At 39.9% G+C, this 14,769-nt stretch overlaps 2 protein-coding genes across 14 annotated transcripts in view; one reads left to right on the top strand and one right to left on the bottom strand.

Moving 5' to 3' along the window:
- The window catches only part of PTPN13 (protein tyrosine phosphatase non-receptor type 13), a 222,882-nt gene extending 218,722 nt beyond the window's left edge, over window positions 1–4,160 (bottom strand). For 2 of the 7 annotated variants that reach the window (XM_063705403.1, XM_063705405.1), the window contains exon 1: window positions 3,149–3,426. In XM_063705403.1, coding sequence (XP_063561473.1) covers window positions 3,149–3,161 — 13 coding nt within the window. In that variant the 5' untranslated portion in view covers window positions 3,162–3,426. Of the gene's footprint in view, window positions 1–3,148; window positions 3,427–4,147 lie in introns of those variants that run through there. The other 5 variants (XM_019025698.4, XM_055384608.2, XM_063705406.1 and 2 more) reach the window with 5 other exon arrangements.
- A 655-nt stretch (window positions 4,161–4,815) lies between these two features.
- The window catches only part of MAPK10 (mitogen-activated protein kinase 10), a 580,277-nt gene continuing 570,323 nt past the window's right edge, over window positions 4,816–14,769 (top strand). For 2 of the 7 annotated variants that reach the window (XM_055384577.2, XM_063705401.1), the window contains exon 1: window positions 4,856–5,024. The gene's annotated coding sequence lies outside the window, so the exon portion shown is untranslated. Of the gene's footprint in view, window positions 5,202–14,769 lie in introns of all 7 variants that reach the window. The other 5 variants (XM_055384586.2, XM_055384585.2, XM_063705399.1 and 2 more) reach the window with 5 other exon arrangements.

Below are 14,769 nucleotides of genomic sequence, written 5' to 3'. Positions count from 1 at the left end.
AAAAAATTAGCTGGATAGCGCGCACCTGCAGTATCAGTTATTCAGGATGCTGAGGCAGAGGGATCACTTGAGCCCAGCAATTTAAAGTTGCAGTGAGCTATGATCACACCACTGTATTCCAGCCTGGGTGACAGAGTGAGATCTTGTCTCTTAAAAAAACATTAAAAAACTTAAAAAAGCTATCCAGGTGATTCTAAGGTACAGGCAGAGTTGAATACTACTAAACTAGGAGGAAAAAAAAGAAACTGTTTATTAAGCACAGATGAAGTATGCAACCAAAGACATTTATTGGCTAGTAGGTAAAGAGGGCCTTTTCACCAGCCAGATTCAAGTTACACATTCAAGAATGATTTGAGTAGTTATAGGTTTTTGTGATTATTTAATTTTTTAAAGAAAATTGGCAAGGAAGGAAGCAAACTAAATACTGAGTGTCAGCTTGCACTTAAACCACATTTGCACATATTAATTTCATCCTCAAAACACCTTGAGAGGGACCAGGCACGGTGGCTCACGCCTGTAATCCCAGCACTTTGGGAGGCTGAGGCAGGCCGATCACTTGAGGTCAGGAGTTCAAGACCAGCCTGGCCAACATGGCAAAACCTCGTCTCTACTAAAAATACAGAAATTAGCCAGGTGTGGTAGCACACGCCTGTAATCCCAGCTTACTAAGGAGGCTGAGGCAGGAGAATTGCTTGAACCCAGGATCGGGGGCAGAGGTTGCAGTGAGACAAGATTGCGCCACTGTATTCCAGCCTGGGCGAGACTCCATCTTAAAAAAAAAAAAAAGCACAACAAAGCAAAAAAGCCTTGAGAAGTATATATTATTAAATTATTAAAAATAAACTTAGTCTCTAGGATTTGGATACATATTTGTCAGACAGCAGTCCTCCACACTTTTTATACTATGCAGAAGGATTTTCTTTGAGACAGTTTGTTTCAGAGAATTTTCATACTTTTCCAGTGTGAAAACAAATCAAAACAAAACAAAAATTAAAAAAGCAGGATTCAATGGCAGAGCACAGGATAAGGTAAACACATCTAAACAAGCACTTGAACCAGACCCTGTTCCTTCCTGTATTTCCCATGCATTTGATAGCAAACTCTGGGAAAAACATGTGAAGTTTATGGTTTAAATCTACACCAGCCTCTATACAAGATTATTTAGGAATTGTTCTCTTTTTATCCTAAGAAATGGCCCACCTACTGCCTATTAGTGACAGTCACACATTCTTGGGAACAGGGTTGGGCAGGATAGAGCAGGGTGCTTATTCACAGTGCCTGACACTAAACAAGAATAAGGGTCTTAAAGGTGTTTTCATTTTCTTCCCAAACTCAAAGGATTATTAGAACTCCACCTCCCAAAGCAGTTTACAGACGGGAGTTTTGATGGGACATTTACAGCTAGTATGAAACTTTCAACTTTAACTTAAGCCATTAAAAGTCCTACATTAATGTACTCATTAAAAGCTATCTTTTAGCCTTGGTCAATACAGCGAGACATTGTCTCTATTTAAAAAAATAAAATAAAATAAACAAAATTAGCTAGTTGTGGTGTTGTACACCTGTGGTACCTGCTACTTTGGTGGCTGAGTTAGGAGGATTGCTTGAGCCTGGTAAGTTGAGGCAGCAGTGAGCCATGATCGAGCCACTGCATTCCAAACTGGGCAACAGAGACCCTATCTTAAAAGCTATCTTTAAAACATTTAGTTCCTAAGTTATTTGACCCATTTTAATTTTCAAATTAAAAGAGAGTTTTTCAGGAAAAAAAAAAAAAAGGAAGCCCAGCCCAAAAGATTCTCGTCATTTCCATCAGCACTGATTCTTCTATCCTAAGACCCATTATCTTTTCTCCTTTCTCAGGCCCCTACCTTGTAAAGTGATATTAACTCAAATGAGTCGTACTTGGTTGCATCAGAGGCAAACAGGAGAATACTTTGAACCACACAGAGTTCTCCCAAAGCATATTCCAAAACAAGAATATGTTGACAGGAGTAACTACTAAATGCACTGGCTTGGAGTATGGTTGTGTTTCTTTTTCATTTCAAATGGTGTTAATTATAATTATGCATAAAAATGTTTTGGGGTTTATTTAAAAATTACACCCTCTGTCAAAAGAAGAGGGTGAAGAGGAAAAAAAAGAAGTAATCGTTTATCCCTTACAGTCCTTCTCTCCAGTACATTTGGGGCTGGGCACTAAGATGAGCTGGAAAAATATACACTCCATTGATATGGGAGAAGCTACAACACTTCCCCATCCAATCCTTAACACATTAAAGACAGAACAAATCAACACCCGTTTTTCTCAATAACAAAGAATACATAAATTTCATTCATTTAAAGATGAACACCTATCATTTATATTATCTACTCCAAAACAAATGATTAGCTAATTCCCACATTCACATACCGCATTTAGGAGGCAGCCCTCAAAAACAACAACAAAAAGATGATGTAAGTTTTATAACGTGACCCCATCATAGCATTAAAATCTGACTTTTAAATTGACACTGGTTTTAATGGTGTGCGTGTATGTTACTTGTGACATGAAAAGCCATTTATATTTTTGGATGCTGGTAATCACCCTCCAAAATATAACTAGGCTTTACATGCAAGTAAAAATGGTGGGACAAATGCAAATTCAAAGATAAACCTACATAATGGTAAAGCAAGCTATCATTCTCTAATTGTAAAAGTGAAAAACACTATGAAATCAGTCCTTTTAACAACTAACCTCAAATATTTTTCTGTTTTTAGTTCTAATTTCCATCCTATCCTCTCCCCACACATACTCCCACAAAGCCTCTAGAACATCAGGTAGAACACAATGTTATGAACAAAGTATAATAAACAAGATTGGACGTCAGTCAGTGCGCCTCTGTATAAATTTACTAAATCAATATATGTATGAATTTACTAAAAAATGCTCCTAGTGATATTAAAACGAGAAATAATTTGTATCTTGGCACCACTACAAGCAGCCAATGAGCATGAAGCAAGTTTTCACCTGGACCCTGCCAACACAGTCATCAAGACTTTAGGAAAATACCAAAGCTTGTTTCATAATACATGCACTTTTACTTCCACCCCCCATCCTTTAGTAAACTTTCTAGATACAAATTTTAAAATCTTAAAATTTATAATTAGTTACCAGCGCCCTTCATCCCACAGATCAGGTGTCCTACATTTTGTTCAGGTCCTGCCTTGAAAACAAACCCGATTGCCCCATTTTCTGCGAGGGAGCTCAGCTCCAGGCAGCTCCCTATGAAGTCACCGCGTTTGTTGTTTCAAAGATGCAATTAAATGAAAATGACACAAGGCTGTCGAACAGATTAGTTGGAAGTGTGCGGTGGTGTCGATCATATACGTGTATGGCCAATGAAAACTGTATTGCTGTAAATCTCTTAGTGATATTTCTCCCCATCCTCCTCTCTCCATTATATTCACAACAGAAGGAAATTAAACTTTGTAAGAATTTTCTTGACTTTGGTTTAACTTTAGCTTCCCAGCTGTCTGCTCTTACAGTATCACGTAATGAGCAAAGCGGTGGGGCTAGGGGGCCGGAGGGTAGAGTGTTGACTTTAGCAAGCAGAAGAAAAGCAATAAAAGAGCTTGCATCAGACACTGTCTCTCCCTCTGCCCCCTCTTCCTCTGCTTCCCCGCCATCCCACCCCCTTCTCGAGCCCTTACACATACACATTCTTCTGGGCGGCCTCTAACCACACCATCTCCACAATCATTTGCAGAAATTAGAAACAGACTCCGGGAGCCCTTCCCTTAAGCACGCACAGAGCGGAGCTGTGCAAGCACGACGGGGCAATGTCACTCCCTATTACCCCACAATCTCTTACTCCCCCTGTGGGTTTCATTCCCGAGAATCCGGCTTTCTTCCGCAGAGGAGATGGATCTACCTAATTAGCAATGGAGTTTCATCTCATTCTTCCCCACTCCAGTCACCCCACCCCCACTCTAACGTACAAAAACACCCACCACCAAAACCAAAGAAAAGTTCCTTCTACCAGGGCAACCGAGGAGTTGGGTTTAGGGACTGGAGCGAAAGCAGAGAGAGGAGGAAGAGAACGAGCGCAATGTACTTTGTTTTGCACTTCTGCACATGCAGCGCAGAGCCCAGGGCGGCTCTCGTCCTTACCGGCTGGTCCCGAGACCGGGTCCTGCTACTGGAGCGCCGGGCGAGGGCTGCAGGGACGCGGCGTCGGGGCGGGCCGCCGGCAGCCGCCGCGGGCGCCGAGAGCCACCACCTCTTCTCCCACAAGCAGCTGCGGGCGTGGGCTGAAGGAGCTGGAGAAGGAGCCTGGGGAGGGGGAGAAGAGGAGCAGCATCTCCTCCTCCTCCTCCTCGCCTCGGAAACGCTCCCCAGCGGCGATCCCGGCCGACTGCCTGACCCCCGAGCGCTCAACGCACCCCCGCCGCCCTACTGTGCTCGACGCCTCTCCAAGAGCTTCGCCAAAACCTTCTGGCGCGGGCGGCTCAACTCCTGTAGGCGACTCTGACCGCTGCCGAGGCGGACCGGGGAGCTACGGAGCACGGCTCGCCAGCACGACGGTCTCCAGGGGCCGTGAGCATGGTGTGTCACCCTCGCCTCAGCGTGGCCGCTGGAGCTACTCGCACCACTAGGGCTCCACCTCGGGCAGCCGCGCCGGCTCCGCCCCCCCGGTCCTGTCACTCAACCATTCCCCGGCACTGGGAGGACCGCAGATCTCCCACCCCGAGCTCCCCTCGACCTCATTGGCCCGCCTGGCATCCAGCTCCACCTCCTCCCTAGGGACGAGGTCGCCAGGGAGACCAGCGCCCCAGTTGCCATGGCAACCAGTGCCTTGGGCCTGGCTTTTCGCGTTCTTCGGACTAGCCAGAGGCTCAGGTTGGTGACCGAGCGGCAGAGTTCCTAGCGTCTGCAGTGTGAACTCCAACTTTTAGGCCAAGTTGAAAATGCAGCCGACGACCCCCACACTTCTAACTTCAGAATCAAAACTATGACCCTAGGGAGTGAGGAGGAGAGTGAAAAATGCGTAAGTGCTGGCTCCTCCCTTACTCTTCGCTGCTTCGCAGCCTTGTTTCTATATTCTCACGGGGCGCTTTGGTCTTTCAAAGGAAGAGGAGAATGGGGGAGAGGAAGAGCATGGCTTTGCCAGCTCCTTGCAGCAATATAGCAACTTAGAAATGGCGGGGTCAACGAAAGAAGCCCGGTGAGTTTTCCCACGGTTGTAAAGCTATCTTCAAAAGTGTGGTGACAGCACAACGCCAAATGCCCTAGGGAAAACTCAAATTCTCATATTTTTGAAAAAAGTTTGTAAATACTTGCCTTGTTATTTTATCTATGAGACTAAAATAATCCCGGAGTTTGAAAATTTAAGGAAAAGGTTTAACATAGTCGATAACCTCCCACTTTTCTATATACACTGAAATTTGGCCAAGGTATATCCAGACAGCTATACCCCTCCTTGCTGCAAGCCGAAATATTTGAGTTTCAATAGTTAAACAAGAGAGTCTTGCTGAATTCATGAACAAATAATATCCTGTGATTGGAGTTTTGAAAGTTTTGGGTTATTCTCAGAGGTATAAGGTAAACTGGTCCACTCTGGAAAGGGTACCTGAAGATAAATTTAGTCTGAGACCCTTAATGTTGAGCCCTAGGTAAATCTGAATTTCATGGCTGGCTCCAAAGTGGAGAGATCTGAGGCTTATTTGGCTTCCCCAAAAAAAGTCAAAGCAGCAATCCTAGGTTCCCTAGCCCCTGAGGCTGCCATACATGTATGATGAATGAGGGAATTAATAGTAATGATTTATCTTTGGCGAGCACTTGAGTTTTCATTATATCATTTACTAAATGAATAACTATGATAGATATCTTCAGTCAAATATGCCTTACAAGTATGCATTGAATGTGATTACTCATAGGGCTAAACACAACGGAAAATACACAGCAGGATTTTAAGCTAAGTCCCCGCTCCCAAGGAGCTAACCTGGAGCCTAAGAAAGAAAACTAGCACTCTTGAAACAATTTGAGAACAATTATAGCTAAAATGTGCAGCCAAACTTTGAGTAGGTAGCAGCTAAGAGAAAGTTTGCTATGTAAAATGGGCTGGATTCCTCAGTTTATGGAAGAGGGGAATTTACACTGGGCTTTGATGAATGCAGCAAAGATGAGGAAAGTCAGCTGAGGGAAACAACAAAAACTAAAGAGCAGCAGCAGGGATGAGTGGTGAGAGTAAATAACAGGCCAGGCTCCTTGGATTGGAAACACAAGTGGGTGATTGGAGCCCTTTTCTCAGTTCTTCCCCCATTTTTAAATGTTCTGGATCATCTATCAGGGAGGTAGGAAAGGCAGGTTGGGAAGAACAGAAACTTTCATGAAACATCTGTCTCTGTTTGCCTCTGAAAGAAAGTTCATGTATTTATTGGAAAGAAAAGCAATATCCTTAATTAATGGCTGCAATAGCTTGTGGATTCACATCAGAAAGAAGGTATAGCAAGTATAGTGTTGTAAATTTCCGCAAAAGTAGACAAACCACAGTGTTGTTAGCTTTTTTCCTTTTCTTTTTCTTCTTCGTGTTTTTTTTTTTTTTTATTATTAAGGCCATTTCAGGTGGTTGCCCTCAAGGCATTTTCACCAGTAATCCCTCTGTTTTGGATGAGCTGAAAGACTGGTTTTAAAATACAATCTGTTAAAAAGTACACACAAGGGAAATCTACAGGTTAAATTCCTTTTGGATATAATGTAAAAGTCAATACTAACAAATGGAACCCAGCACTACATTACAAATAATATAACAAAATTAAGAGAAATTATTTCATGTGTATAGTATGGCAATAGTTCAATAACAGAAAATTTTCTCATATGCTTGATTATATTAATAAGTCAAAGGAGGAAAACATGAGGATCTCAGTTGATGCTGAAAAGGATTTTGTAAAGTCCAGCATCATTCCCAATAAAAATTAGAATTTGTAATAATTTAAATATATATATGTTATACTAAAGCCAGCCACTTCCTTTATAACATAACATCGTAATTATTCCTATTGAAGTCTAGTACAAGGCAAGAATGTTCACCATCACATTGTAACAATAGAAACGATAGCCAATGCAATTAGATATAAAATAGAAATAAGAAATTAAGTACTGTAAATAAGTCAGGATTGTCATTTGTTTGCAAATAATATGAAAACTCCAAAGCATCAACTGAAAAGCTTTTAGAGGCAATAAAAGATAAATTAAGATAACTAGTTATAAAATTAACATACGGGGGGTGGGGCACAGTGGCTTATGCCTGTAATGCCAACACTCTGGGAGGCCAAAGTGGACAGATCACTTGAGTCCAGGAGTTCAATACCAGTCTGGGCAACATGGTGAAACCCTTTCTCTACAAACAATAAAAAAGTTAGCCAAGCATGGTGGGATGCACCTGTAGTCCCAGGTACTCTGGAGGCTGAGGTGGGAGGATTGCTTGAGGCCAGGATGTCGAGGCTGAAGTGAGCCATGATCCCACCACTGCACTACAGCCTGGGCAACAGAGTGAGATCCTGTCTCAAAAATAACAATAATAATAATAATAATAAAACATATGAAAATCAAGAGCTTTCTCATGTATTATCATAACCAATTTGAAAATACAATATAAAAAGAATCCATCCCACTTACAGTAGCCACAAAAATTTAAGTAGCTAAAAATAAACACTAAAATAAATATATAAAACTGGCTGGGCATGGTGGCTCACGCCTGTAATCCTAGCACTTTAGAAGGCCAAGGCAGGAGGGCTGTTTGAGCCTGGGGATTCAAGGCCAGCCTGGGTAACATAGCAAGACCCCATCTTTATTTAAAAAAAATAAATACATACATAATGTAAAATATAAACAAAAGTTATAAGACATACTTTAAAAATGATATAATTTGTAGTGGACTATGATTGTGCCTATGATTAGCCACTGCATGCTAGCTTGGGCAACACAGCAAGATCCCTTCTCTAAAAAAAATTTTAGAATCATGACAGACTTATGAGAAATAACAATGTTTGAAATAAAAGAGCAATATACTTTTAAATTAAGTACCAAGATTGAAAGAATGTATAATTATCTTTTAAAAGTAAGTTATATATCCGGTATAATTTTTTGGGTTTTTTATTGTTGTTTTTTTTTGAGACATGGTCCTGCTCTGTTACCCAGGCTGGAGTGTAGTAGTGTGGTCACAGATCACTGCAGCCTCGACCTCCTATGCTCAAGCTATCCTCCTGCCTCAGCCTCCCAAGTAGCTAGGACTACAGGTGCACACCACCATGCCCAGCTAATTTTTTAAAAAAGTTTTTTAGAGAGGGGTCTTGCTATGTTGCCCAGATTAGTCTCAAACTCCTGGGCTCAAGCAATCCTCCCTCCTTGGCCTCCCAAATTGCTGGGATTACAGGTGTGACCCACCACACCCAGCCTATCCAGTATAATTCTAATCAAATGTCCAACAGGATACTTTTAGGAATTTGATAAAATGATTTAAAAATTCATTTGAAAGAGTGCCATTCAAAAATAAGAAGAGTCTTAAAAAGAAAATAAATGAGTGGGAGTTACATAAAAAATATTAAAATAAAGTATAAATTAGAATGATTAGCAGCAGGCTCAAGCAGTCAACTAGGTACAGGCAAAGGGCGGGATGATGTGTATCATTCAGGTTACAGTGTTGAGAAACCTAGTTATTTCTTGTGTATCTTTTCAGACACACACACCTAAATATCCTTTTCCAAAGGATATTACTCATCTAGTATATTGATTTTTTAACTTCATAATATGTATTTTATTTCTATTATCAGATGCTTTAGATGAGCCTAGTTCTTTTGAAAGGCTGTGTAGTATTCTCTTGCTTAGATGTAGAATAATTTATTTAACTCCTCACTTTTCAGTGAGCATATACGTTATTTCCAAGCCTTTGCTATTCTCTTTTTTTTTTTTTTTTTTTTTTTAGATGGAGTCTTGCTCTGTAGCCCAGGCTGGAGTGCAGTGGCGCGATCTCGGCTCACTGCAAGCTCCGCCTCCCGGGTTCACGCCATTCTTCTGCCTCAGCCTCCCGAGTAGCTGGGACTATAGGCGCCTGCCACCGCGCCCAGCTAATTTTTTGTATTTTTAGTAGAGACGGGGTTTCAAGTTGAAATATATCTCTTTGTATCCGATTCTGGCTTACATGTAGTGTACATCTGTAGGTTTAGCTTCTAGAAGTAAAATTGCTAGATTAAAGAACATTTTACTTTTCTTTTCTTTTTTTTTGAGACACGGTTTTGCTCTTGTCACACCAGCTGGAGTGCAATGGCGCAATCTCGTCTCACTACAACCTCCGCCTCCTGGGTTCAAGCGATTCTTCTGCTTCAGCCTCCCGAAAAGCTGGGATTACAGGCACAAGCCACCACGCCCGGCTAATTTTTGTATTTTTAGTAGAGATGGGGTTTCACCATGTTGGCCAGGCTGGTCTCCAACTCCTGACCTCAGGTGATCCACCCGCCTCGGCCTCCCAGAGTGCTGGGATTACAGGCGTTGGACCATTGTGCCCGCCCACATTTTACATTTTGATAGACAAAACCAGGCTGCCTTCCAGATAAGTGGTACAAGTTCCAGTCATCCTAACAAAGACGGGAAGTTTGATAGCATACTGTGTTTCCCCACATCTTCACCAATACAGCATTATCAAACTGTTTTTATCTTTCTCAGTCTAATAGATGTAAAATGATATCTCATTACAGTTATAATTTTCTATTCTATTTGAGGATATTTTTCTCTGCTTAAAAGCCATTTTTTTTCTGTTACCAAAAATATTCTCCCATATTTTCTTTTAAAATTTTTATGGCTTTGTTTTTCACATTTTATTCTTTCATCCATATGGAATTTATTTTGGTGGTAGCAGCAGCGACCCAGTTGTCCCCACATCTTTACCTAATAATTCAGCTTTCCCCCCACAGAAACGAAATCCTCTCTGTATCATATACAAATTCCTGTATGTTCTAGGGTCTACCCTTAAGCTCTTTTCTGTTTAATAACATTTAGATTTCCATATAAAAATCTGAGTCATAACATACTAGAAGGAGGTATGAGTGAATTCATTTAGAGCATTTGAGTCTTGTTTCTACACGTGATAAAAACCAAAAACTTAAAAGAATTTGTACATTTTACTACATAAAATATAATAAAAAGTTTCTGTAAGTAATAGAAAGATCATAGGTTAGTTTATTCCATTTGGAAGTACAATTTCAATGTCTTTCACAATTTATGTTTGTATCCTTTAATTTATTCTACTTCAGAAATTTATCCTATATATATTTATATACATGACCAGATATGTGATCAAGGATATTCATTGCCTTATTGTTGATAGTTATAAAATAAAAAAAAAATAAATGTCCATGCTAACAGAATGATTAAACTCTGGTAAACCAATATATATGATCTAGCAACAGAATCAAGTTGCCATATAGTATGATCTGATTTCTGTTTAAAAATACCTATATCTATAAATATATATGGAGATATTTTTCTGTTAACAGTGTTTGAGGATTATAATTACAGAAAACATTGCATTTCTGAAATTAAAAAAAATCTTTACGAGCATATGTTACTTTTGTTATAAAAGATCCACATCATTTATTGCTACTACTACTAAGGAAATTAGAAAGCTGGCCATAACAAATATTGGCCTTTAAGTGGCATATGGGTTGTTCATCACTTTGGGACCGTACTCATGACACACTCTAACTCAAGAATATTTTATGTTGGACCCATGAACAACCACATAATGGAGCCCCCAGACTGTATTCCAGTATTTTATGTTGGACCCATGAACAACCACATAATGGAGCTCCCAGACTGTATTCCAGGTATGTGTGATTGTGCTTTTTTCTAGGGAAAATGTCCATACTTTTTTTCTCCTCTTAAAAGATGGGTCTTGCTCTCTTGCTCAGGCTGGAGTGCAGTGGCTATTCACAGGCACAGTCATACTACACGGTGGCCTCAAACTCCTGGGCTCAAGTGAATCTACAGCCTCAGCCTACCAAGTAGCTGGGACTAGAGGCACGCATTGCCACACCCAGCTTCATCCATAATTTTTTGACAAATTCACAAAGGGGTCTATATCTCTCCAAAGTGTTAAGAGTGTGTGTTTTAAATGCCAGTGATTTTTAAATGCCACCTTTTCCCTCAAAGGCTGAAATGAATTCTGGGCTAATCTAAATCTGTAAATAGCAATGTTTTCCCAGCTGGCTTCTTGTGTTCATCTCCATGTGAAATATTTGCATTCTGGCTTGTACCAACTATGTTAGTGTTTTTCCCTACTTTAAGCCCAGGAGCATATTATCCTTTCTTGCTTACAGAGTAAGAGCTGTGATGGGAACGTTGCCCAGGTGAGAAGCAGAAGCAAGATAAGTAATCCACTAAAACATGAGCAGATAATTGAAGCACAAATTCTGACAGTGCTTAAGGAAGACTTTGTGAGGCAATACTAACACTTCCAAGTGAACCAAGAATTAGCTAGGGAAAAAAAATGCAGTGATAGAAACCAGATAGGACTAGAATTACCTTCAGGTCCATTGAATACATAAGTTATTTTCTTTTGGTAGTAGCTGAACGCTCTTTAAAATTTGAGAATTCCCCTAGGATGCAGAGTCATATGACAGAAATGACAGAGATAACTAAACACTGGGACAAAGTACATTGAAAAGAACACAGCGTTTGCACTCAGAAAACCTAAGTACAAATCTTGGCAAGCCACTTAACTTCTTTGAGTATCTTCATCATTTATAAAGTGAAGGAAATAAGAATAGCGAATATGTTCCACACATGATAGCCTGTAATGTTTTTTCAGTATTCAGCAGGAGCAAATACAATATATGCATGAAAACTGTAAGCTTTAGGCCACTATTTTTTAAAGCCAAACAACAAAAAGCTTTACAGGTTTTTGGAATTGCTGAATATTTTAGGCTTGAGATAATTTTTGGACATAATTTTTTCGTTCTGAAGAGAAACTTTGGAAAATATTTACAGGCACCAGGACTCGCTAGATCTATGAAATACTAAGACAGAAAAATTTAATTGTGGTGCTCCTGTAACTTCCACTTTTCTTTGCAAACGAACTTCTTTTGTATATTTAGCTTATTTCCCGTTTTCCCCTACTGGCTCCAAACTGACCAGGGCTAGTCAGTTACACTTATTAGAGCTGGCTACACCATAAAAGCAACCATCTATTCTTACTTGATTTTCCAGGTGCTTCAAGGCTCTACCCGAACCAAAACATTTCCCTCACCTAAATTTTTTGGCTAGAAATTCTCACTTTTAGTTATTAATGAGTTAAACTGCAAAGGTTTTATCTTTAGAAAGTCATAGTTAAAATTCACTTTATTTTCTAGCTTTCTCTCTTCACACGTTAATGTGGATTGGTTTATCAGATTAGTTAGTTGTCATTTTAAACCCTAAAGGAGAGAGATACTGGAGCTGCAAATTCTAATTAACGAAGGGGAAGTAGGAAAGAGGGGAAGCCAGTTTCGATGATGAGTGGAAGAGAGAGAGGAATTTGGTGGGGGAGAGGTATGTGGTATGAGGGTGGCCCTCGGGGCTGATCATACTAAGGGAGGGGATCAAGGAAGTATATGTAGTACTAAAGGGGTGTGGCACTGAAGTCAAACTGCCTAATTCACAATTTTTACTAGGGTTGGTCCTGTCTCTGACTCATTTCTACTACTTGTCCTGGCAAGTTATGTAACTGCCTATTCAGTTTGGTTGAAGGGAATACGGCAAATAAGCATAACCCTTCTGTATTTTTGAAACTTAGCCATGTTAGAACATATACTAAGTAATTTAATGTGAATATGCTCTAATCCTGACCCACAGGGACTTGCCTTAGGGTTCATGGCTGCTAATCTTGATTTGTAAAAGTGTTCCCAGAAATGAAGACCAAGACAGAAGTTAAGCTTTCTAGTTTATCTTCTGTCTTAAAGAGTGTGATTTCATAATGTCTGATGGGAGTGAGCTGCTGTGCAAGAAAATTGATAATTAAAGGCTTTGTTAGGTGGAATTAGAGCATTTAATTTAAACAGGCATCACTTGAAAATAATTTTTTAAGTTGATTGTCTTGATTTTTACATCTCCCCCTATAATGTCTAGTAGAAAACTTAGGAGGAAAATGGATATCTACAGAGACTAGTTGTTAGTCTAGAGCCAAACCCAGACTTACGATATTCATATTAAAAGGGGAACCTGCCACATTCAACAACATGAAGAGGGGAAATTTGTCTTAGAGAGCTGAAACGATTAGGATGAGTAGTTCTTCAGCTATTCTAAAAAGTTAGAGAACTATAAAATATTATACATATATGATGTAAGCATTGTATTTTCACTAAAAACCTACCGTTATGCATTCATTAGCCAATCTTTTGACGCTGGGCCAAGGCCTTTTGACCATGGATCTACTGTTGGGAGTTCTAGATTGTCTTATTTACATAAACACTTTCCATAATGCAAAACCAACAGTTTTTTGTTTTAGTTTTTGTTAAAGGGAACATATAGCTTGAGGACACTTGTGAAACAATGTGAGTTTAGAATGCTTCCATTAAATATATTTTTGTAATATATTCCAGTTTTCTTGCCCATAGTAATTTGTGGCAATGATTTGTCTTTCCATAGCATTCAATTTCATTTTTAAAAAATGAAGAGAGATTAATACTGCATACGGAGTCTTGGAGTGTGGAGGGGGAAATAAGACTTTTTACCCTTCTAATGATATGGTTATTACAGTATACCATTAATATGAACCTAAAGAAGTATAAACTCTACTGCCTTTAATCAAAGAATATACTCCAGTTACTCAGCTTTCAATAAGCATTCTCTTGCTTTCTTGTTTGAATAATCTTCCTTTCTCTGGTCCAGTTCTCTTAATGGGAAAGTCTTCTCAATAGCAGCTTGAATTGGATTAAAAGTTGGATAAAAGTGTTAGATAAAAGTCCTGGATTGGATATTGTTGAGCTACTGTCTTGGACTTTTAATCCAGGACTTTTATTGGATAAAAGTCTTCTCAATAGCAGCTTCAAGCTTCTCTTCACCAATAGCAGCTTGAATTGGGTGAAGAGTTAAAGTATCTGTTAACCAAAAATCACCTTCTTCATAACCCTGTCAGTCTGTCTACAAACTAGATTCCAGTTACATTAATAATGCAAATTTAGGCCAGGCAAGGTGGATCACACTTGTAAACTCAGCACTTTGGGAGGCTAAGTGGGAGGATCACTTGAACCCAGGAGTTTGAGATCAGCCTGGGCAACAGCCTGTAGACCCTATCTCTACAAAAAATTTTAAAAATTAGTCAGGTGTAGTGGTGTGCACCTATAGTCCCAGCAACTTGGGAGGCTGAGATGGGAGGATTGCTTGAGCCTGGAAGGTGGAGGCTGCTGTGATCTGTGATGGTGCCACTGCACTCCAGCCTGGTGACAGAGTGAGACCCTCTCGTAGGAACTCCAGACTCCCCAAAATTTCTTACCACTCCCAATATTTCCAGGATTTTTCAAGACATATTAATATATGCTCTGTAAACTTTGTTTTTCCACTTAGACCTCCTAAAAGTTTAATACCTGAATGTCACTTACTGTAGAGTTTTCTGACACGTCTGCTGCTGCTTATACCCTCTGTGACAGAATTAATCTTGATGTTGTAGGGATTGTCTCTCAGTGATTCCCAAACTGCCTACCAAAGAGCTAGAGCTGGGCTGGGCTTAACTGCAGAAGTGAGGCCACCACTGTGCCATACTT

Source organism: Gorilla gorilla, chromosome 3 (genome assembly GCF_029281585.2).
Source record: "Gorilla gorilla gorilla isolate KB3781 chromosome 3, NHGRI_mGorGor1-v2.1_pri, whole genome shotgun sequence".
NCBI lineage: Eukaryota > Metazoa > Chordata > Mammalia > Primates > Hominidae > Gorilla > Gorilla gorilla.
This window is presented reverse-complemented; position numbering and strand designations above follow the sequence as displayed.